Below are 26,086 nucleotides of genomic sequence, written 5' to 3' on the forward strand. Positions count from 1 at the left end.
AATACATGTCACCAAATAGCATCTGTCCACAATATATCTCCATGTGTGTCTTTCATTGATTTTACTCCCCTCCCCTCTCCACAGACTTTATGAGTGAATTAGACCATTTAGAAAGACACAAAAGTAGAAAAGGAAAGGAACCTAATAAGCGGTGAAATTAGCTTTTGTTAAATATTAAGATGTATTACAAAGCAGGGGCGTAACTAGGAGAGGCTGGGCCCCTACTTCCCATTAAACCTAAAACAATTCATATTTATACACATCATATACATAAATACAGTATATTCACATCATTACACACACCTACAGTATATAGCCATCACTTAAATACAGTAGATGCACATCAAATACACATACCTTATATACACATCATATACATGCATAAAGTACAGTAACCCTATTCACATCAAATATACACACAGTATATATACATTTACACACACATACATTCAATATACACCTTATATTCACATACATACTGTACTGTACAATGTATACATTTTGTACATGCAGTATATAGACAGCAGATTAACACAGAGTATATACACAATGTACTAGCACATACAGTATTTACACACACATACATGCACATAATGTATATGCACATTCAGTATATCGAATACGCTCACATACAGTACATACACACTATATACATACAGTATATACATATGGTAGAAGTAGACGGCAGGAGATTTTAAGTCCTGCTCTCCTGCACCCCTCCTCTCCCAGTATTTCCTTTCTGTGTTGACAAAATATCTATACACTGTTGCATGTGTTCTCCACTGTTCTCTGGAGTGTGTGTCGGCCCCGACTCCCCGGGCCCCGTAACAGCTGCTATGACTGCTTCCATTGTAGTTACACCCCTGTTACAAAGTAATATGTCTTCTAGAATACTGTCACACTTTAAAAAGGTTGGGCACTTTACTTCATGCTTTCTGTAATGTGTATAAGTCAGGATATACTTTACCAATATACATCTAGTAAAAGTTTGGAACAACATTATTAGAATGTAAAGTAAAGCCTCTGATTGGCCTTTTACCTCATGTCCATAAAATGAAAGATGGCGTGCCATGTGATCTCTAACTGTCCTTGACCAGTCTACCTTCCAGAACCATAAGTTTGTATTCGTGAATAATATCCCAAAGTTCTTGAAGTTAGATTGGTCGTGGACAGTTAGAGATCACATGACTCTCTATCTTCCATTTCATGGACAAGACCCTTTAAGAGTATCATTGTCAAACCCTTTAACTGTCCCCACGTAATTTGATCTTGAGGTGACTGTGCTTCCATGGATAACATTCAAATGCTATCGACCTCATAAATGAGTTTCCTTACAAATTGAGGGTCAGCAGAATTGTAGAACAGGAAATATAAAAGCTTTACTGAGCTATGTCAAACTAACCATATCTTTAGGGGTTGCAATAAAAGGCTACTTTTGTATTATGCAAATTACATAGTACCCAAAAGAAAGGTTGCACACAAGTGGTTATTGTCTTTCAGTGGTTTCCTGGTGGTTAACCCATACTTTGTTGGTTCTTATGGGGTTGTACCAGTTGGTTTATGTAGATCTGCTCTGCGCTTTTTGAGACTTTGTGATTTTTGCACCCCTTTTACTGCTTCAAAAGACTCATGCAGTCACCAATCAGACATACCATAACTTCATATTCAGCTTCCAGCTCACCATCTTCCGTGGAATGTCAGGTCTACAGATCCCTTTCACAGTAATTTCACAGTAAAGTAATTTCATCTACATACTCTCTCTTCATATGGCACTTTTCATATGGCACTAAACAGTGTCGGACTGGGTTTCCCTAGGCCCATCAGAGAAAATCAATTTGGGGGCCCACTCTTCATTATACCCCAGGAAATATACTCTAGCAGCCGCCAAATTGTGTTGTTTTCTGATGGATCTCTGTGGTTCAGTATTGGGTTGAGCTGGTGGGACACTGGCACTAAACACTGCTTTTCTATAGTCTTCAAATTTCCATAGTAACTATGGCCTGGCAAACAACTGCACCATAGGCGGTGCCTAAACCCTTTGGAAACCGCTCCTCTTCAAATAAATGAATAACTCCCATCACTCTGGATTGGCTGTAGAGGAGCAGGGGGCATTGCTAAGTCAAGTGGTGAGTGTTTTCATATATTTGAAAAGGACACATGGAGGAGCGGTTTCCCAAGGGTGGGGGTGGCCTGCTTCTCTATAGCCACTCCCAGGTAACAAGTGCCTAGTCATAGACCACATGGTATTGATAGGTACTATGCAACATATAGTTTTTTTCTGTAAAACCTATTTTCTATACAAAAACTCTTTGGCAGTGTATGTACTATGCACTGTGGGGTCTGGGGGAGTGTTAAAATGGGTCTCCTGGTGACAGGTTCCCTTTAAGTAGGGGACTGCCTGTATTCATTCTGTTTCCTTTCACAGTAAAATCACTGTATTATCACAGTAAGTATAGTAAGTATAGTAGAGCAGACACAAAGCTTTGTGAATGTCAAATTGCTGCATATTAGTAACAATTTGTACGTGAGCAACTGTATATAGGGGTTTACTTCAGGTTTGTAAAGTATAGACCAGTGATGGCAAACCTTTTAGAGGCCGAGTGTCCAAACTACAACAAAGACCTGCTTATTTATCGCAAAGTGCCAACACAGAAATGTAATTTGTGATTTATACTCCCTTCTCTGTCACAGTTTTCATTGATACCAGCCCCTGGGGCACCATTAAAGCAGAAAATAGTCCCAGGTAGAGCTGTCACTTTATTATAGCTCTGTGCACAGCAAGTCCTGGGCTGTCTGGGACTGCAGGAAGATACCTGGAGGCCTCTCTGGTGATGGCCTGAGTGCCCACAGAAAGGGCTCTGAGTGCCACCTCTGGCACCAGTGCCATAGGTTAGCCATCACTGGTATAGACCTTCATATATTTTTCTATGAATGCCGGACTTTAAAGTTTAAATTAATTGTGTCTCAACTCAACATATGGGAGAGATATATTCAATATAATATTCAATATTCAATACGACTGAAGAATATTATACAAATTCTTGCTGAGTATGTTAAAGAATATACTCATTTTCTGTTGTATCCAGGCCTTATGACATGCATAGAAGAAATGTTTAAAATAGGTGGACTAGCAGTTATGGTGCGGGAAGAACAAACAGAAATTGGGGACAAATGTACTTTTTATATATTGAGTGTACGATTTATACATTCTGCATTGTGTACCAGTCATTCAGGATGAATAAAAACACATACAAATTGCTTGCATAGATGTAGGCACTTAAATGAAAACTATTTAAAAGGAACCTGCCATTTAAATTACCCCACCCAAAATAAATATGATTAAAGAGCCTTGTCCTTATCCATTAAAAACGGCTTCTTTCCATGGCAGCAATTTTAAAGAATCAGTTTGTAAACTTATATCCAACTCACTTGAGATGAGTCCAATGATAATAATAGGGTCCTGCCTCCTTAGTCCTGATTGTCAGGTCTCACTGCCACCAATACTTAGGGACCGTCTGCCAATATTCAACCACAGGCATATACAGCTCTGTAGGAAATACCATTTTAAATGTTTTACATACAGCCTTGCTGGAACATTGAGATAGAACACTTCAGCACTTCATGTCATGTGACCAGGGTGATGTGATCTAAGGTCCTTTACCCCTAACATTTTCAAAATCTACCCCATGTATGTATTTGATTGCATGAAATCACAGCACGTGATCAGATATATACATGGGGTAGATATTGACGCGTCCGAAAATTCCTGATCTATCAAAATACAATAACGGTTTTTCACTGCATTTAACCCGGTAACTGAAAATAGCGCCCAAGGTCGAAAATGGCACTTTTTTGCGATTTGAAAAAATATTAAAGATTCTGTAAAAAGTGATCAAAAGGTCGTACCGTCCTAAAAATGATAGAATTGAAAACTTCATCAAAAGTCGCAAAAAACAACACCTCCCAAAGCTCTGAATAGCAAAATATAAAAAAGTTATTAGCGCCAGAAGCTGGCAAAATCCCCCCAAAATTTTTTGTACTGGATGTTCTGATTTTTGTAAATGTATGAAAACATTATAAAACCTATGCAAATTTTGTATCTCCATAACCATTCCGACCCAAAGAATAAAGTAGACATGTACAGTGAAATCCGTAAAATCCAAACACACAAGAATACAGCGCAAATGTGTTTTTTCACTAATTTCACTGCATTTGGATTTTTTTTCCCGCTTCCCATTACAAGGCATGGAATAGTAAATACAACCATTTTGAAGTTTAATTTGTTGCTCTGAAAATAAGCTATAACACAGCTCTGTACATGGAAAAATAATAAAAGTTATAGATTTTTGAAGGTGGGGAGTGAAAAATGAAAATGCAAAAATGAAAAAGGGCTGCAGTGGGAAGGGGTTAAACACTGCAGATAAATGATCAATAAGATTTATACTGTGAGGAGGCAGACTCAGAAAGTTTTGTCAGGTAAGTTCTGTGGGGCATTTTTCCAGCAAGGAGAGAACATCTAAGTGTCATACTACTACAACCCTGTGATTTATTAAACACAGAGGGGCACATTTACTTACCCGTCCCGTCGCGATTGCCGAGGTGCGTTGTCTGGTGAGGATTCGGAGCTGCCGCGATTTTGAATGTTAAATCCTGCGCATTGTCCGAATCAGACGGATCGTCCGATGACCCGGTTCCCGATTAGTGTTGCGTGAAAGCCGGTGCCGATGCGCCAAAATCTGATCGCGTGCGACAAAAAGCCCTTCTAAATGTGGCACACATGGGAAATCGGCGGACCGCGGATCCTTAGTAAATGAGCCCCAGAGTGTAACATTATTATTCTGCCCAAAGCTGAATCTCCCAGAATACAGAAATTCTGTGAAATCCACCACCATCCTAGGTGGGTGGCTGTCTGTGGGCCTAAATACCAAAATAAATCCAAAAAGATAATTTTTTTTCTATATTGTAACTTTTGAAATGTTGCTGTAGTCACCAGAGATTTTCACCAGGGTCTGTTGTCTTGTACTACAGAGGTGCACTGTTATGATATAGTCAGTTCTAAACTTCCAGGAGATAATATTTACTTCCCTGTGCTGCCTATACAATCTTACTGTCACCAGAACATAACTTTATTAAATAATTTATTTAATAGTAAAAACTTTTCTAGGGAATATCTCATACATAGAAGAAAATAGTAATAATATTTGCAGTTTTTATGACAATTATTTGTCTGACTGTATTATTACAACATAGTTTAAAGGAGGGATTTTCATAACAACATTAACTATTGGACTACTGCTCCATTGCTGTTCTTTTTTGTATCCTTTGTACCCTCTGAAATAAAATGATACATTGTGACACTGAATAAAACATGCACAAAGCTTCTTTCATAGCCCATTTTTGGCAGTCCCCGGGTTACACACAAGATAGGTTCTGTAGGTTTGTTCTTAAGTTGAATTTGTATGTAAGTCGGAACTGTATATTTTAGAATTGTAACCCCAGCCAGAATTTTTTTGTTCTCTGTAACAATTGGATTTTAAAAATGTTGGTTTGTCATAAGAACCAGGATTAACCATAAAGTTTCATTACAGACACTTGTGATAACTGTTATATCTGTTTATTGTATCCTAGTGCTAAAGTACAGTAAATCACCAACATCCAGAGATCCGTTTGTAACTAGGGGTCGTCTGTAAGTCGGGTGTTCTTAAGTAGGGGACCGCCTGTATATTACAAAAAGTTTACTCTTAGCAGCATTTATTTTTGAGTATATTTGTCCCCATTAGAATAAATTGATGTAAATGATGTTTGACTAATCATTTTGCACAACTAATATCCTGCCCCTTCCAATGTGCCCTTATGTTATTTTTTACATTTACTGGTATAGATTTTAGCACAGGCTATATTATAGTAAATTCAACAGGCCCAGGCTTAGATGACCTAAGATAAAAAAAAAATTGGGATTATTTATCATTAGGCGAGCTCCTTGCTAAAGTTATATGCCTGTCTTGGAGCTTCAATGCTGTCAGATTCATTAAAGTGGTTTTGGCCCTTTAACCCCTTGCATCTGAAGCCACTTTTCCCCTTCCTGACACTGGCCATTTTTTCAAATCTGACGTGTCACTATAAGTGGTTAAAACTTTGCAACACTTTAAGCCTTTCAGGACCTGGCCCTTTTTTGTTTTTTCATCTTAATTTTTTACTCCCCATGATCAAAAATCCATAACTTTTTTATTTTTCCATGTACAGAGCTGTGTGACGACTTATTTTCTGCGTAACAAATTGCACTTCATAGAGATGGTATTGAATATTCCATGCCGTGTACTAGGAAGCGGGAAAAAAATTCCAAATGCAGTGAAATTGGTAAAAAAAACGCATTTGTGCCGCCTTCTTGTGGGCTTGGATCTTACGGATTTCACTGTGCGCCCCAAATGACATGTCTACTTTATTCTTTGGGTCGGTACGATTACGGGGATACCAAATTTGTATAGGTTTTATAATGTTTTCATACATTTAAAAAAATTAAAACCTCCTGTACAAAAATTTTTTTTGGGATTTTGCCATCTTCTGGCGCTAATAACTTTTTTATACTTTGGTGTACTGAGCTGTGGGTGGTGTTGTTTTTTGCGGATTTTGATGACGTTTACAATGTTATCCATTTTAGGACTGTTCGACCTTGTGATCACTTTTTATAGAATTTTTTAATTTTTTTAAATGACAAAAAAAGTGCCATTTTCGACTTTGGGCGCGATTTTCCGTTACGGGATTAAACGCAGTGAAAAACCGTTATCATATTTTGATAGATCGGGCATTTTCGGACGCGGCGATACCTAATGTGTTTATGATTTTTACTGTTTATTTATATTTACATCAGTTCTAGGGAAAGGGGGGTGATTTGAGTTTTTAGGGTTTTTTATTATAATTTTTTTTTTTTTAACTTTTTTTATTTTTATTTTTAGTACTTTTCAGACTCCCTAGGGTACTTTAACCCTAGGGGGTCTGCACGATCCTATCATATACTGCCATACTACAGTATGGCAGTATATGGGGATTTTACTACTCATACATTACAATGTGCTGATAGCACATTGTAATGCATGGGTTAACCCGAAGTAGCCTCGGGTCTTCGCGAGACCCGAGGTTACCACGTGCCGCCATCCTTTTGAAGCCGCCGGCATCATTGCCGGCGGCGATCGAGGTGAAAACACCCGCGATCGGTGCTAGCACCGATCACGGGTGTTACCGGTAAGCCTTTGCTGCAATATGCAGCAAAGACTTACCGGCTATGGAGAGGGCTCAGCGCGTGAGCCCTCTCCATGCACCCGCGGCCGACCCGTGACGTGCTATTACGTCACGGGTCGTGAAAGGGTTAATATATCCAGGTGATTTTGAGATTGTTTAGTCATTTATTTCATGTTAGTTGAAAAACTATGGTAATATGTTTTGTTTGTTTATGAAATTCGCAAAAATGTGGAAAAATTCAAGATTTTCGAAATTCAAAATCTTCTACTTTTTCGACACATAGTCATAATAGCAAAATAACTTTATAACTAGCATTTATGGATGCTAGTTAGGATGCTAGGATGTCTGCTTCATGTTGACATTGTTTTTTAATGCGTCCTCTCATTTCTGTAGTATGTAATGAGGCTTAGAACTTTAGGCATGATTTTCATAAAAAGCTAAATTATACTTTTGAGGGACCTGCTCAGCTTTCAAATCACTAAATAATAGTAAAGCCCCATAAATTACTACATTATTAAAACTACACTCCTCATCATATGTAAAACAACTTTTATGAAGTTTGTTAACCCTATAATTGTTTAACAGGAGTTAAAACAAAATCAATGCAATTTTGAAATTTTATCTTTTTGGCTAAATGAATGTATTTTTCAAAAAATTCACAATTCCCAGTGGATAAAATGCCAAAACGCTCATCAAAGTTTGATACCAATTTCTCCTGAGTATGCCAGTACCCCAGATGTGGTGGTAACCTGCTGTATGGACACACTAGGGCACACCAAGTGCCCCATTCAGAGCAGATTTTTTAAGGCTATACAAATTTTATATTTTTTTGCCAATCTGGACATATACCGGCTTATTTTCTGCACGATTAGATGCACTTTACAAATACTTTACTTCAGTGGGTCTTTGGCTTACTGATAAAATTTTATTAACTCTTGGATGTATGCAGGAAAGGAAAATCATCTATTCTGGTTTTGTTTTTTTTTTTGCATTTTTTGGTGGACCGTTCACTATACCATAAAAATAATATGTTATCTTTATTCTATGGATCACTATGATTACATTTATATAGTTTTTTAATATATTTTATTTAATTTATTGAAGCAAAACTAATATAGAGAAAATTTGCTTTCATGATGCCATCTTTTCGGAGATTTTAGTATTTTTCAGTTGACAGATACTGTATTTTGGAACAGTTTTGATAACTTTTTGGAACATGTTTGTGGAGGGATTTTTTTCACGGAGTTCACTTAGCAGGTACAATAATGTTCCTGATTTATAGTACAGATTGTTAAGGACTTACATGATATTAACTATGTGGGTTTTTTTATGTTTTTTGTACTTTTTTTGTACTTTATTACATGTGTATAGGGAATGGTGGTGTTTAGCGGACTTTTACTTTATTTAATTATTTTTAGTTAAAAAAAAACTTTATTAGTTCTTTTAAACTTTTATCTTTTTTCCTTACACCTCGAGCTTGTGGAGGAGAGGTGGCTGAAATAGCCTTATGCAATTTGTTAGCAGTGAAAAGTTGCAAAAAAAACCTCAATGCAACTTTTTTGAATCTCCAGCAAAACCAATATCATAAATAACCCATTCCCCCTTACTGACTCCTACTGTTTGGAGAAGGCTCACAGGCTAAGCCCTCTCCATTTGTGCGTGTTTGCATATTGTAGCATGCACCAACTGGTAACACCCACGGTTGATGCCGGCAAAGCCGCCAGGGGCAATTAAATCCTGGCAGCACGTGGGTACGGCCATATAGGATTCGATCCCTGCCCCCTGTGAAGTCATCGGTGAGCGGTGAATGGTTACTTTGACAGCCTCCGATCTTACAAGGCTAACAAGGCTGTCTACTTTTATCCCATCTGTTACAAAGTGCGATATATGATGTGGAAAATCCCCATATGCTGCCATATTGTAGTATGGCAGTATATAATAGGATCCATCAGGCAACCTAGGGTTAAAGTACCCTAGGGGGTCTGAAAAATAGTAAAAATAAAAAAAAGGGAAAAAAATGAATTAAAAAAACTAAAAATTCAAATCACCCCCATTTCCCAAAAACTGATATAAATATAAATAAACAGTAAAAATCAAAAAGTCCCAAAATGTCTGATCTATCAAAATATAACAACAGTTTTTCCCGGCGTTTAACCACGGAACAGAAAATTAAGTTGAAAAGCCTTTTAAAAAAATCTAAAAAAAGATGGTAATTAAAATGGTAGCATTAAAAACATCATCAAAAGTTGAAAAAAAAATTACACAATACAACACACACAGATCCGTACACTGAAGTATGAAAAAGTTATTAGAGCCAGAAGATGGGAAAATGAATATTTTTTTTTCGTACAGGAGGTTTAAATTTTTGCAAATGTATGAGAACATTTTAAAAACTATATAAATTTCCCAGTACAAGGCATGGAATATTAAATACCATCACTATGAAGTGCAACTTGTTACACAGAAAACAAGCCGTCACATAGCTCTTTACATGGGAAAATAAAAAAGTTATAGATTTTTGAAGGTGGAGAGTGAAAAATGGAAACGCAAAACGAAAAAGAGCCAGGTCGTTAAAGGTAACCTACCTATTGAGGTAAATCTGGTGGCAGGTTCCTCTTATCAATAGTAGTATAGCCTTTTTTTAGGGCTAATCCTTTAGTTGCCCATATCTTTTATAATTTTTAAAGCCCTTTACATGCAAATTTACTAAAGAGGGATTAGCCGGAGCTGAGGCTACACAGCGTGGCTCCTCCACGAACCAGTAGTCTCTGGGGGTTAATGTATTAACAGAGGACAAACATTATGTAAGAAATTAAACTGTGATTTTGAAATTAAAACTTACATCTCAGTTTTGTATACTGTAGTCTACTGAATCTATAGAAAAAGTAATGATTTTATGTCAGCATCCCCCCAATATGTCATGCCCACTTTTCAAATCAATGGCACGTGGGGTGGAAAACTGGTGAATAAAGCATGAAAAAGTCAAGATGTATTCATCAACATTAGGCATTTTAATAAATCTGGGCAGTGTAAGAATTTTTGTCTATGTTGTTAACCAAGTGAATAATGAGGATGTCCAGAGTTTACATAAAATCCTCTAATTTTGACATTTCAAAGATAATCCTTATTCAAAGCAATGCACATTTGCAGCCATGATCTGTGTGTCAGTTTCGGTTTCTGTGTATCCTCTAGTATCCATAGGCAGATCCTTAACCTGTGAACTTAGCCTTCTGTTCTCATGAGTCTGCTATCTACAGCTGAAACAGAAAAATACTACTCTGCAACTCCTGTCTGGCAAATGGTGAGGGCTATGTACTCCCTTTCTCTCTATTCATTAGTGACAATGTAAGCTCTCATACTAATAGGCTGCACTGTAACACCGCATTGCATGTATCTCTTCATTAGTATGTGTATGCCATGGAGCACATTTATTTACACGGTCCTGTCACCATACCCGATCCAGACTGTCCGACGAGGATGAAGTCCATCGCGATTCACCAAGATTGTGCGCCCGATATCCTGCATGTGCCGCTTCCCCGCTGAGGTCCACCAGAGTTCACCATCTTCTTCCCGGTGTATGTGAGTGCATGTCTTGTGACACTATTTGAATTTTAAATCCTGCGCTAAATCCAAATCAGTCAGGTTGTCCGAAGGCCACGCCCACTGATTTATGTCGCATGAAAGTCGCCACGATTGCGCCAAAATCCGATGCTGTGCGCCCAAAACCCCTGTTAAATGCGGCGCAAATCAGAAATCTGGAAACCCGACGGAAATGCGGCCAGTGGAATCCTAGTAAATGTGCCCCAATAATTTTAATTTAAGTCCCAATTTTGTCTGTGTCCATCCTCACGTATTGAACTTCACAACTAATGTCTTCCTGGACTCATCCTAGCCCTTCTATCCATCCAGTACTTCAATCCCTAGCTGCTATGTTTTGTGTTTAATTTGTTTACACAATGTAACATTAAGCAAAAAAAGTTAATTAGTGAAAAAAACAAACAAAAAAAAGCAAGTACTACTAAATCTTACTACATATGTATAGTACCAAGTGTCATGGATGACCCCACAATCCATGTCTCTGATCGCGGGTACACCCGTGTGCCGCTGCCATTAGGCTCCCCGTGCTCCGCTGTGTCGGATCCGCACTCACTTCTCCCCGCTCCTGGTCCGGCTCTGGTCCTGGTCTTCCTTGTCCTGGCTCCCGCTCCCGTCCGGGACTAGGCCTGCGCTCTAGGGCGCACACGCACCGATACTTTGTGATTTAAAGGGCCAGCGTCCCTCTAATTGGTGCTGGCTAATTCAGAGCGCCCTTATGTCTGGCACCTCCCTTCACTCTCTGCCAGATCTTCTAGTCTTTTTTCCCGTGTTCCTGTAGTGGTCCTGTATTCCTGGGGCGGTCCTGTATTCCTGTGGTGGTCCTGTATTCCTGTGGCGGTCCTGTATTCCGGTGGTCATCCCGAGGTCCTACCTTCCTGAGGTCCAGCCTTCCTGAGGTCCTGCCTTCGCGAGGTCCGGTTTCCTCATTCCCTACCTTGGCTGCCACCACAAGCCTAGTTGCACCCGTGGAACGACCTGGTGGCACCCCGCTACAGCAAGACCATCCCACTTTGCAGCGGGCACTGGCGCAGACCAGGGGCCACTTAGACTCCGGTCCCGGGTTGCGGCTTGTACCATCATCTCCCATGGTGGTCCAGGGAGTCCACAGACTCTAACCCCAAGAGACTCTCCCCACATCCCCTTTTGTGACACCAAGCTTACTACATTTAAGCGTACAGTACTAGGTTCAATGTAACAGTATATTTAGTACCAGATCTTAGATAACACATATAAAGTAGCAAAAACAAGCTTTCTGTATTGATAATATTTTTTTAAAAAACTAGATTATTGGATATATACAGTGCCAGAGCAATACCTAAAATAATACCCTCTTTATTTTGCATCAAAGAAGTTAGATAATAAACCTCTAATTTAATACCCCTGCTCTTGTAACCCTGTATTTATCCACAGCCTCCAGTGAGTAAGGGGTGGTTACATGAAAGACAACATTAAATAAATCATGGTTCATAAAATGTAAATAATCTGAATAATCTGCAATAAAATGGATAGATAATGTGCATCAGGCTTTATTGATACTGGAGCAGTCTGAAATGTTGCAGAATTTAGTCTGTGTGTAAATTAGGAAAAAAGAGCACCTTTTGTATACATAGCATATAACATATATACATTGGTATTATGCAAACCTATTTCTATTTAACATACATAATGTACAAATTACACTTACATTCACATGTACTTATTAACACTTGTACAATATATGTTTACACAAATTACACAGCCAATCCTGTAAAAATAGGTAGTTCAGGAAAAATGGGTCATTTATATAAGTCATATAAGAATAGTGGGATCAATTTCCAGTGATAGGCCAGGAAGAATAAAGGAGGGACTTACCTGGAATTTTCTGTCCAGCCCTCCTCTGATAACAGCCTCCCTGCTCCTTCTCTTCCCTGCCCAGACTACAGTGTGCACAGCCATAAATGCAGGGTGAGCCTGCGCTAATGAAGAAAGCATGGATGCATCTCTTCTGCTGCTCCTTAGTGTACCCCAAGAGGCTAAGGGAAGGAATAGCTTGGGTAGGTAAGATATGACCTCACATCACACAAAGGGTTTGGCCACTTATACCACACTTTAACATTATCACAACCCAAATCATAAGCAGAAAGAAGCTTGCTTATCCAGGCCTAACTTGTTGAAGAACCCACCGAAATACAAATCAAAAACCCCTCAAGAGATGAGTGTTCACTGTTCTTTAAAAACAATTCATTTTATCCATTGTAAAACGTTACACAATATTTATTTGCCAACCACAGATGCCGCCAGATACCGTATATAATCCGGCGTATAAGACGACCTGGTGTATAAGACGACCCCCCTACTTTCCTGTTTAAAATATAGAGTTTAAGATATATTCGCCGTATAAGACTACCCCTTTTCCAACGCATACAAAACCCCGGTAAAAATTAAAATTATGCCCCCCTCCCAGAAGCCATAATTAATGTCCTGCCCCACCTCAGTAGCTATAATTAATGTCCTGCCCCCCCAGTAGCCATAATTAATGTCCTGCCCCCCCCCAGTAGCTATAATTAATGTCCTGCCCCCCCAGTAGCTATAATTAATGTCCTGCCCCCCTGTAGCTACAATTACTGTCCTGCCCCCCAGAAAGCTATAATTACTGTCCTGCACCCCCAGTAGCCATAAATAATGTCCCCCACCACCAAACAGGGCCCTATATATTTAAGCTAAATAAAAAACATAATTCTTACCTTATCCCGCTCCTCTTCGTGCTGCCTCTCATCAGGGGATCCGGGGGTGATGGCGGGTAAGTAGTGTGAGGTGGGTGGGACGGGGGCGGATCAGGGGCCCGTTCTAATTTTGAATTATGACAGCTCCGGGTACTCCCTGATCCAGCGCACGGACCAGATGCAGAACAGTCCGTGCGCTGTAACAGGCAGGCCCGCGGCTGTCACAATTCAAAACATCTGCCCGCTGTGCTGCGCCGAGTTATCAGCGCAGCGCAGGGGTCAGGTGCGGGCCTCTGACTGACCGGCAGCGGAGCTTCGGTGGATCGCGGGAAAGGTGAGAAACATTACCGGCGTATAAGATGACCCCAGACTGGACAGAAGATTTTTAAGTCTTCAAAAGTCGTCTTATATGCCGGTATATACGGTAAATATGCATTATCCCTCACTACTATTTTACCACAGTATAAATATATACTGCAAGTGAAGTAAAATTGCTATATATGCTTAGCTGAAACTATTTGAAATGTAAACCATATTATTGACAGAAAGTTAGTGTCTTACCCATAATCTGCACACTCCTGACATACAGGTGAGGTTCCAGACTACGCTTTTTGCATGCCCAATAGGCCCCTGAGCTATCTAAGCATAGCAATTTTACTGCAATTGCAGTTTATATGTATACTGTGTTACAATATGCTATATACACTGTGACATATTAGTCTGCAACTCCTAGTTTTAGTAGTGAGGCATAATGCATATTTATCTGGAAGCATCAATGTTTGGAAAATAAATATTGGGTAATTTTTCATTATGGATTATGATTAAAATTAATTGTTCCTAAAGAACCGTGAACACATATTGTTTGAGGAGTTTTAGATTCACACTTTAAAGTTGTAAGAATAAGACGCTAATATGTTCACCAATATCATACTTATGTTGTTACATTTTGGTATAAGTGGCCAGCCCCTTTAACAGAAGGTGACATGTTGGGTGATGGGTGCAGCTCACGGCTTCTCCATGATTGGCCAGTGGCTTCTACTGCCCTTCCAGTACAGGGCGGGGCTCACACTTCCTTCTCTTCCCCCCGCACCTCAACCTGCTGCATGTATTGGCTTTGAGCTGCTGCTTTGTAATATTTGGCCTTAAAAGTCAGTGGGTCCAAAACTTCCTTATTGTAATCTGCAACTGCTTGCCAATCACATACAATTACAAGGAAGTGTTTGGGGGCTAAAACATCATTTATTGTGTATCCATTTTATTTCAGCTGGGAAGTAGCTGAATCACACCTCTTCATGCTAAACTGAAACCACAGGCCTTCAGATGCAGGACAGAAAGGGCAGGCTGCAGGAAACCACATCTGCTATGGCTAGCCTCCCCTTGTTGTTCCTGTACCTCTTTGCTATACACAGTTATTTCCCATGAACAAACATTTTCGTATTATTCCTAAATAATGAAATGAATGAAATATCAAGATCCCATGTAGCAAACCTTGTGCCTCTTAAGAATTACTGCTATGATTGTGGCCTTTGCTGTATCCCCATCTCTCTGCGTACTCAGTGCATACATCACTACCAGGATATCCTAAATTCACACACAACTATAAATACATGTATCTACTCACATTACCAAGATCAAGCATGATGCACAAATTCATCTGGCAAAGTGACTTACACCATAACGAGACACCATATCAGGTCCATATGTGTATTGGATCTGGCCTTTTTTTAACTTTCGGATTTTCTTTTTCTATAACAGAGCAAGAAAATTGAAAGAAAAGCCAAGTCACCATTTCTGATATCAGCAAACTTACCTGTAAGGCCCCTTCCACACTTGCGTTGCAGATCACGTCAGCGTCTGATCAGGGTACGATCAGGGTTTGGTCAGTGAAAAACTGACATTTTGCATCAGAGTTCAATAAGTTTTCAGTCACAGTTTGTTCAGTGTCTAAGTTTTTCATTCACATTTTCAATGCAATTTCAATTCTTGCATTTGTATTTTTGATGCATCTCCATAGACTTGTTTGGTGCAAGTCTGAAAAAGCCCATTGATTACAATGGGTCAGAGTGCAACGCAAGTGTAGAAGGGGTATAAACATAAAAAAGAACACTCCTGTAGGAACCCACAAAGTAGATAAAAACCAAAGCAGTGTTACTAAAGATACCATAGATTGAAATAAATATTGAGCACAGTCTCTTCTTAGTGTAATTTCTCCAGTATGACATAAAGGAAAATGACAACTATGACCACTGATGTATCAGTAAGTAGACACTAAGGTTTCATGTGCAGGGGTGTTGTAGTGACAAGAAGTTACATACTGTTCTGCCACGACTGGAGACTCTTAGCTTTTGTCAAACATTTTTAATTAATACCCGAGAATACGCTTTTCCATATGAGGCATATAGCTTCCCCGACGCATATATAATGGTAGGTTTATGAATTAGGAGGCCTATGGATCCCTGTTGTTACTTCCACCTTCATCCTTCATGTGATCTTTCTTTTATCACAGCAGAAGGACTGCAGCTGTTGGTGCCGCTGGAAGCATTTATGGCACCTTCTGACCTCTCGTCTATTAATCTCTTTGTGGCTCTGGCTTACTTAGGGTTCATTAGATTCAAAGAAATCTTCAACGTTTTGTCTCTGACATCATAATATTATAACTAATAAAGCTATTTATCTAGCACAAAATAGTTTAGAGTTTGTGATTCAGAAAATACATGTTTCATGGCGCAGCTTGATTTAGGTTTAGAAGCTTGTACCAGTGTCCAGAGAGTTCTAGACTTTGTTTCATTCACTTGGAGTGTCCATGGATAAAGCTATAAAACTGTATTCAGAGAGCTACAAATTAAAGAGCAAAAATGCCAAAGCTAGTTCAGAAAAAACTCCCATCTGTCACTTATTGCTTTGGATCATGAAACGGAAATCAACCCTTGCAATGCAGAGGTTGAGCACTGATCCGTTGCATCAAAAATGCCGATTTTGCCTAGTTTACATGCATAATGACTCAAGACTTAAGGCCCCTTTCACACGGAGGTATGATTTCTCCAGTCCTGTATTTCTGTGTTGTATGAATCCGTATATATGTGATGTTTTTCATCCGTATGTAACTGTTCCGTATCCATATAAAATATGGTGGGCTGGCTGATGGCTTGCTGACAGAATGTACCTCTCACTGGTTCTAGTCTATCTAGATTCTGCACTTATATACAGTAGAACCGTATATAGCACATATTCAACATATATTTTAAACATTTCAATAGACATCTGTGGGGCACACAGCGGAAATACTGGAGAAAATATGACCAACTTTTTACCTCTCACTCATGTTACAGTACAAAGGACAATACGGCCATTTTAATGGAGGCCACATTGCCCATTGAAATTAATGTGGCCGTATACTAGCTCTATGAGACTGTTTTCATATGTTCATGTAAAAGAGGCCTTACTGATGTAGCAAAGACCGCAGCCATTGTGCTGAGTCTGCAGCTACCCTTACTTTATGATGTTAAGAAGTAGATAAGTAAGAGTTACAGAAAGTAAAAATCAGCTATCATATATACTGAATTATAAGAAAAGTTTTTCAGCACAAAAGATGTACTGATAAACCCTAATTCTACTTATACTTTAGTGAAACACCCTCCCCAGGTCCTCTTCTATCCCCTCTAGCATCGGCACACACTAAAATGTCAGCGAGCAGCTGACGTTATGGTGCCTGTGACGGACCGCACAGGGACACAGAGCCGATGCCAGGGCATCAATGGATTGAAGAGGGCCTGCCGGGGGGCGTCAGAAGGTGAGTACACCTTTTGTTTTTTCCTTCAGGCATTATATTGGGAGCAGGCGCTGCAGGCTATATACTACAGGGGCTGGAAGGCTATATACTACATGTCACGGGTGGTCCCGCAACCCATGTCGCGGGTCGCAGGCTCACCCGTGCCTTCTCTCCCCCTGCCAGTGCGCCGCAAGCGCCACTTACGTGCCCCGGCTCCTGGCACGTCTGCTTCGGCTCCGGCTGCTGCTACTGCTGCTCCGTCCTCCTCGGCTGTGTGCGCGCGTCCCCGACACCTAGGGCGTGCGCGCGGCAGCTTCTGCAAATTTAAAGGGCCAGCATGCGCGCTAATTGGCGCTAGCCTTTCCCCCTTAATCTATTTAACCCTGCCTCTTCCTGTAACCCTTGCCGGATCTTTGTGCCTTGCGCCCTAGAGAAAGCTGTATTTGATGCCTTGTGCTGTTATTGAGATTTCCCGTTGTGACCCTGTTCCGTTTCTGACTTCGCTCCTTTGCCGCCTGCCCTGACCTGTTGCTACGATCCGGTGCTGCCTGTCCTGACCTTCTGCCTGTCCCCGACTACGAGTTTGCCTGCCGTTTCTGTACCTCGACCTTGGCTGCCACTGTGGACAAGTCACGCCTGTGGAACGACCTGGTGTTATCACGCTGCAGCAAGTCCAACCCGCTTTGTGGCGGGCTCTGGTGAAAACCGGGTGCCACTTAGACTCGTCCGCAATGGTCCAGAGGATCCACAACCTTTAAGCCTGACACTACATAGGCTAGAAGCCTATATACTACCTGGGCTGGCAGGCTATATACCACAGGGGCTGGCAGGCTATATACTACAGGCACTGTCAGACTATATACTCTAGCGGGCAGGCAGGCAGGTTATATACTTGGGGGGCTGTGACCAATGCATTTCCCACCGGCTTGGCTTATACTCGAGTCAATAGTTTATTAGCCAGCCAGCCCCTGTAGTATATAGCCTGCCAGCAGCCTGTAGTATACAGCCAGCCAGCACCCTGTAGTATATAGCCAGCTACCTGTAGTATATAGCCACCATCCCCCTTTAGAATATAGACTGCCACCCCCCTGCGCATTGCACACAAAGACAATCAGCGACTCAGATAAACTGAGTCACTGACTGTTGGAAACTGGTGCGGGCCCCTTTAAAAATGAAAGTGGTGGGGGCCCGGGGGCTTGAGCCCCAAGAGTCCCTCCTGTAATCCGGCCCTGCACACGTATATAGCGGTACTACAACTTAGAATCCACTCCAAGATACAACAGCATTTCTGCTTAGCCACCTGGTACTTGGAGAGGGATGGGAGGCATCAGGTGTAGCACTATCTGATGTTGGTGAACATAACTACTATGATATCACTATACAGCATGTACTTCCATAATAATGCGCTAAACCACACGTTATATCAGATATGTAGATCTTAGAATTATCATCACTATGTGGACTACATTAGAAAAGAAGGTGGAGTTTCTGCACAGCAGTTCATTTTATCAGGTTTCAAATGCCATATAGAATTAGACCTCTTTGATGTTGACGTATGGTAAAAGATAGGGCAAGTTCCATCTTTTTTCCCGGTAAGGAGGGCTAGATGTATTACCCATTGAAATGCATAAGGCTGTATGCTTCGGGTAGCATGCAATCGAAAAAAAGGCAGTGTAAAGGCAGCCTAAATATTGATGCATTTCAGACTAAATTACAAGTAAGGACTCTTAGTAAGTCGGAAACAAATCAACAATTATTCTGTATAGAATTCAAGTGTATTTTTTAGAAGATAAATGCTGCGCGGAAACTCCACCTTCTTTTCTACTGCTTCAACACTAGTCCGGCATGTCATTGCATGTGGTGTCTATCTGCTGGACAGGAACTGCTTCGGTGTGTCAGCCAAAGCTAGAATATAACTACTTTTCCTGCTTTTGGACTACCTTAGAATTTGTGGATTCTCACCCCAACACATATGTACCCTGTTTTTCTGATTATAAAAATGTGAAAACATTCAATAAAAACATTAAGTTGAATTTGTATGCAAGTCAGAACTGTATAGTTTATCATTGTAACTCCAGCCAACTTTTTCTTGGTCTCTGTGACAATTGGATTGAAAAAATGTTGGGTTGTCATAAGAACCAGGATTAACAATAAATCTTAATTACAGACACATCTGATAATTGTTATAGCTGTTTATTATAGCCTAGGACTAAAGTACAGTAAATTACCAACATCCAGAGGTCCGTTTGTAACTAGGGTTCACCTATAAGTCGAGTCTTCTTAAGTCGGTGACCGCTTGTATTCATTCACCATAGTTGTAGCCATGTAATTTAAAGGAAAAGTATCACAAATGTTCTCATTTATAGTAAAACGAGATTTATTTCCGGATTGTGTATTCTTTATTCTCTGCATTATTGGGGCTACCATCTTACCTGAGCTTCTCACTACTCTATGTTAAAATGTGACTTGCCTAACATCAGTCTCATAGCTGTTAGTTGTAGCTGCAATGCATTTGGCATTCCTCCAACTCCCTTCTTCACTGCTTGGACACTTATTCCAATGCTCAGTAAATAAATCAGTTCTGTATGTTGTTTTTCTTACACTACAACACCAAAAGCAGAATGTACAATATAGCCAAGAGAGATATTAGGCAAGAAGGACAATGCATTCTAGCTTTTGCTGTGTTCTCTATTAAATAATAAGAGCCATGTTAAGCCAAGCATGTTATTTTTGACTAGACTTCAACAGGGCTCAAACAAAAGAAGTGTGCAAATCATATCCTACAGGACTTAGCCAAAAATTTAGAGCACTGAATTACATCTGTAGACATCAAGGTCAGCCTTAGATGGAAAAACGTTCCTTCAGAATTTCAGGGTAGAAACATGCAGCTGGATGGTGTGCTTCACGTGTTTGCACAGAGGGATATCATTTTCAATAATCTTACCATCTGCACCTGTACCCAAACTCTGTGCTTGGCATCTTCTTTAGACCCATAATATACATTAATGATCAATTCCTGATCACAAAAAATATTTTGTTAAAATTTTTTTCATTTAATTTAGTTGCCTATTTTTAATTATTTTCTGCAATAATTTGTTTTACCGTGCTCTCTAATTTGTATGAAGAAACAAAGAGGTTATCAGTCTGAATGCAGTATTCCTCGAAATTTCCTCGACAGAACAAGCTGTGACACTTACTCATTACTTGAAAGAATGGCCTGCCAAGATTTTATTTCCCTACTTGCGCTGTACGTGTTCAGAATAGAAGCCATCCTGTTACATTTTGGATTTTTTCCCCCCCCTAAGCAAGAGAACCAATTACAGTTAGACTTTAGGCCCTGGCTCCTCCCCTGCAACAGTCCCAGCTCTGGGCAGGCTGAGCATCCCCCACATAGGAACACACAAGGAAGACAAAACCAATCAAATTTAAGGGTTCAGTTCCAGCTGATTTTATTTCCTTTAAAAAAAAGTTATGTACAGAAGAATATCAACAATCTGACAGGCAGTGAAATAACCATGGTTAGCTGGCATGAAGGTATGCCTCAAATCTTTGTATTGTGGACTGATGGATAGACAAAAGTATTTTACACGGCATATTGCACAGGATGGATTACAAAAAAAAGATGTAAAAAATGTTAAAAAAACAGAGCTGCCTGCTCCGACAGAAGTTCTAGTGCCTGTCATGTAATACATACATAAAACACACAATCTTTTTTTTGTCTTTTTTTGCTTATTATAATAGACTTAAAAGGTACAAAGATGTTTTCACTTTTCTCGTTTTTCATCTTAAAACACAATAGCTAGAAACCTGAATACATATGCTATCATCATGCCCAAAAGAGACTAAAACAATCATAGTTTAGCGACAAGTAGAAAGGATTAAATAGTCAAATACGAGAATGAAAATGCAGTACATAGTGTCGCGAACTCAAATCGGCATTTAGATAGGTCCAGTGGTTTAAACGGCACGGTTTTGTTTTTTTTTTTTTTTTTTGTATTATAAAAAAAAGTGCAAATATGTGGTCTAGAAGTTAAAGCTACAGGATCCCTTTTTTTTTGCTTAGAATGTGCACTGGTTGCTTTAAAGCATCTGAATACAGACCAGCTTGCCTAGTCACCCCATGAGGGGCACTATACTCAAAAAGCAAGCCTATCATCATTATAGGAGACTGGCATGGCGTTCTAACAAAAAAAAACAACACAAGTGTGTGGCTCAATGTTCTACCTCTGCGTTCACCTACTGGAAACAGGCAGCTAACATTGTTCCTCTCCTCCATGAAGCATTAACAGTGCCAAACCCAATGTGCTGCCACAATTCCACAGAGGAGATGGCGGCACAGTAATAATTAAAAAACCTCTGGAGTTATAAAGAGCTATATAAATACTACACAAGATTATTAATACAAAGACTTTTTTTTTTTTACATTTTCAACCGATATACAGTGTATTAGGAATACTCTGGAGGTGTGACTGCTGAGTGCACCAGGCTGGAAGGGATGCTGTGACTTTAAGAAGCCTGCAGACTGAAGTGTGTAAACATGGAGTAAGATATAGGCTGGTGGAACTGTATTATTATTATTGGATGTTGCAGATAGCAACCAGCCTCCCTGTTTGTAGAATTGACAGGATATTCAAAACTGCAATTGACACCGGTTAAAACACCCCCTTTATAGATTTTTTACAAAAATACACTGAGAAAATAATCAAACGTTTTCATCTTTCTTTTTTTGGATTTTTTTTTTTTTTTGTTTAAAAGTGTCAAAAGTCTACATTTAAATATAAAAAATTAAAAGTTAAAACTCTAGCCCTTCAGTGAAGGAGACATAAAAATGGTGTGGAGAGGGAAGGACAGCTACCAAAAACAGAAGGAAACATAAAAAAGTTTGGCCAGTATAAATAGGTCCACATAGAAAATGGGAGCTGGAGGTACATGTACAATAAGGAAAGGGGGGGGGGGGGCAATATGGATCACCAATGAGATAGGGAACCCAAAAACAAACAGTCTGTCCATGTACAGGTACTGAGTACTAAGAAGAACACATACATACTCTGAGAAACAATTTGGTCCTGAATCATTAGTTAGAAGTCCAGCACAGATTTGAGTTGCGTTTGAATCCTTGAAGAGTTAAAAAATATGAGGAAAAAAAGCTGGTGATTTTCTTAGGAATCAAACATAGCGCCATCTATCGGCTGTAGATTATCCTAACACTAAAACTGTTCAACAGTCTTACAGAAACCTTAAAAGATAGACAGGATAACATGCTATAGTATCACCCACCAGTGAAAGAATCCGACACCATCACGATTCTGAGAAACACATTGTAAAGAGCCTCCCCCCAGGTACCACATAAATATGTAACAACTTCTCTCCTCCTAGTAGTGTCCTTGGATCAATGTCCACCTCTTGTCATGGATGGGTGCAGAAGGAGTCCCTAGGGTGCCCTCCTTCTCCAGACGTGCAAATCCATAAGAGTAAAGCCTCCTCATGTAGCAGGGCTTCCTTGTGCTCCTCTCTGCCGCAGGGCTCCGCAGTAGCCCCGATAAGTGCCATGTTCCCCTGTGATGATGCCCAGGCTGCAGGGCTTCCCCCGGTGGGCACACACAGTCCGTGTAAAGCAGACGTGCAGTGGGCGGGGGCCGCCGGCTCAGTAGGTGAACACCAGGTTGGAGATGCTGGACTCCAGCCAGTCCCCGGAGATCATCTCACTCACCTCCGGCGTGCAATAGTCCGGGAACTCGAAGTGCGAGCCCGAGCCCGCCTCAAAGTTAAAGTCCAGGTCTCTGTCCAGGGCGGCCGAGCTGAAGCTGCCCAGGGACATGCTCTCAAAGCCCGGGCTCGGGTTCAGCTCCAGCAGCTCGTCCTCCAGCTCCTCGTCCGAGGAGGAAGCCGATGAGGAGGAGGAGGATGCGGAGGAGGGGGAGGATGCAGCCGAAGAAGAGGAGGAGTGAGAGGAGGACGGGGCCGGGGAGGACGCCCTCGGGTAGCCGTCCTGCTCGGATGGAGAGTCCGGGGAGTTGTGCATGGAGCCGGCCCCGTCGTCGTACAGACTGAGCGGGTCACTGGCCTCGCCGGAGCTGCAGCTGAGGGTCGGGCTGGCGGGCACGGCCATGGGGGACGAGCCGGGGGCGCCGAAGATGTAGAGCCGGTGCTTGGGCTTCTTGCTGGCGGCCCGGGACTTGTACAGGGAGTGGTGGTCCAGCATGCACGGCTGCTCGGGGGAGAAGGCTTTGCCGCCCAGCAGCAGCTTGTTGTGCGGCTTACTGCAGCCCCTAGCGCCGCCGCTGCTGCTCTTCTTGACTGGCGGCTTGGAGGAGCCGCAGCTGCCGGGGCCGCCGCTTCCCGCCCCGGGGCTGCTGCAGCCCTTCTCTCCGGGCTTGGAGGCGCCAGACTTGACCTTCTTCCTGGGCCGGTACTTGTAGTCCGGGTAGTCGGCCATGTGCTTGAGCCGCAGCCGCTCGGCCTCCCGGATGAAGGGGATCTTGTCGCTGTCCTTGAGCTGCTTCCAGCGCTTGCCCAGGCGCTTGGAGATCTCGGCGTTGTGCATGTCCGGGGACTGCTCCATGATCTTCCTGCGCTCGATCTGCGACCACACCATGAAGGCGTTCATCGGTCTCTTGATGTGGCCGCTCGGGGTCTTGCACCAGCTCGGGTCATCAGCTTTGCCCCCGGTGGAAGCAGTGGAGCCCGGGGTGGGAGAAGATGCCATGTCCAGCTCGATGCCCACCCCGGACTCCGAGCTCTCTCCCGCCAGCAGAGCCTCCGTGTTGTCGGCGTTGCTGCTCTGCTGCACCATGGTGACGAGTGGAGCGTCCCCGCTGCTGTGTCCCGGCACAGTGATCCAGGCACTGGAGCATCCAATACTCTGAGGAGGCGGCCACGTTGTGCTCACTGGCAGCTCCAGCAGCCGCTGGCAGGCATCGCTCTGTCTTTACAACTTATTGGAGTCACTTGTTATTAGTTTAGCACGGCTTCAGTCCAGCGGATGGGCTCCGGCTATGAGCGAGGTGTGTGTGTATATAGTCCTGAGAAGAGTGACTGATCACCAGCAGACATGGAGTGTATGGGGCAGAGGAGGCGATGTACACACAAGCGCCGCTCCTCACACAGCTAACAGCGCTGCTCAATGCTGCCTCGCGTCCCTTTATCCCTTCCCGGGACGCTGAGCGGCCAATCGCCGACTGTTTCTAACGTTTCCTCGTGCCAAACCCGCCCCCCGGGCGCCCATTGGCTGGGAACGCGATGCAATAATAATCACCGCGTGCAATGAGAAGCTCCAGAGCTGACCTCATTCCGATTCACACTGCAAACTTTCCTGCGAGGCCGGGCGTATAGCTATACACACACACTACACGGGGGAGACAGCCCCCACACGTATAGCTATATACACACACTACAACACGGGGGAGACAGCCCCCCCCATGTATAGCTATATACACACTGCACGGAGGAGACAGCTCCAGCTATATACACACACTACACGGGGGAGACAGCCCCCACACGTAAAACTATACACACTACTCGGAGGAGACAGCCCCCCATGTATAGCTATATACACACTGCACGGAGGAGACCGCCCCCACGTATAGCTATATATACACACACTACACGGAGTGGACAGCCCAAGGTATAGCTATACACACACACACACAGGAGACAGCCCCCACGTATAACTACACACTACACGGAGGACACAGCTCCACGTATAGCTATACACATTTACTACACGGCTGTGCCAAACATCTACACAGAGGGGCTCGGTGTATACAGCATAGAAAGGCTGTATCCATACACACAGCATTACCTCACTGCCTATATATAGTGCACATTATAGACGGCAGCATTACCTCACCATATTCATATACAGACCTGTACTCCACACATTGTTACCTCACAGTATATCACCAGTGCCCAGCATATACATATATTGTATAGATCTCACCAGTGCCCAGCATATACATATATTGTATAGATCTCACCAGTGCCCAGCATATACATATATTGTATAGATCTCACCAGTGCCCAGCATATACATATATTGTATAGATCTCACCAGTGCCCAGCATATACATATATTGTATAGGTATCACCAGTGCCCAGCATATACATATATTGTATAGGTATCACCAGTGCCCAGCATATACATATATTGTATAGGTATCACCAGTGCCCAGCATATACATATATTATATAGATCTCACCAGTGCCCAGCATATACATATATTATATAGGCATCACCAGTGCCCAGCATATACATATATTATATAGGCATCACCAGTGCCCAGCATATACATATATTATATAGGTATCACCAGTGCCCAGCATATACATATATTATATAGGTATCACCAGTGCCCAGCATATACATATATTGTATAGGTATCACCAGTGCCCAACATATACATATATTGTATAGGTATCACCAGTGCCCAGCATATACATATATTGTATAGGTATCACCAGTGCCCAGCATATACATATATTGTATAGGTATCACCAGTGCCCAGCATATACATATATTGTATAGGTATCACCAGTGCCCAGCATATACATATATTGTATAGGTATCACCAGTGCCCAGCATATACATATATTATATAGGTATCACCAGTGCCCAGCATATACATATATTATATAGGCATCACCAGTGCCCAGCATATACATATATTGTATAGATTTCACCAGTGCCCAGCATATACATATATTGTTTAGGTATCACCAGTGCCCAGCATATACATATATTGTATAGGTATCACCAGTGCCCAGCATATACATATATTGTATA

General features: G+C 41.6%; 1 protein-coding gene across 1 annotated transcript; it reads right to left on the reverse strand.

Moving 5' to 3' along the window:
* Positions 1-21,274: 21,274 nt before the first annotated feature.
* SOX4 (SRY-box transcription factor 4) lies at positions 21,275-24,469 on the reverse strand. The gene has a single exon (XM_072152453.1). The coding sequence runs from the start codon at positions 24,095-24,097 to the stop codon at positions 22,949-22,951; it is 1,149 nt and encodes a 382-aa protein (XP_072008554.1). The 5' UTR covers positions 24,098-24,469; the 3' UTR covers positions 21,275-22,948.
* Between the last annotated feature and the right edge of the window lie 1,617 nt (positions 24,470-26,086).

The sequence above is a fragment of the Engystomops pustulosus genome, chromosome 5 (genome assembly GCF_040894005.1).
Source record: "Engystomops pustulosus chromosome 5, aEngPut4.maternal, whole genome shotgun sequence".
Classification (NCBI taxonomy): domain Eukaryota; kingdom Metazoa; phylum Chordata; class Amphibia; order Anura; family Leptodactylidae; genus Engystomops; species Engystomops pustulosus.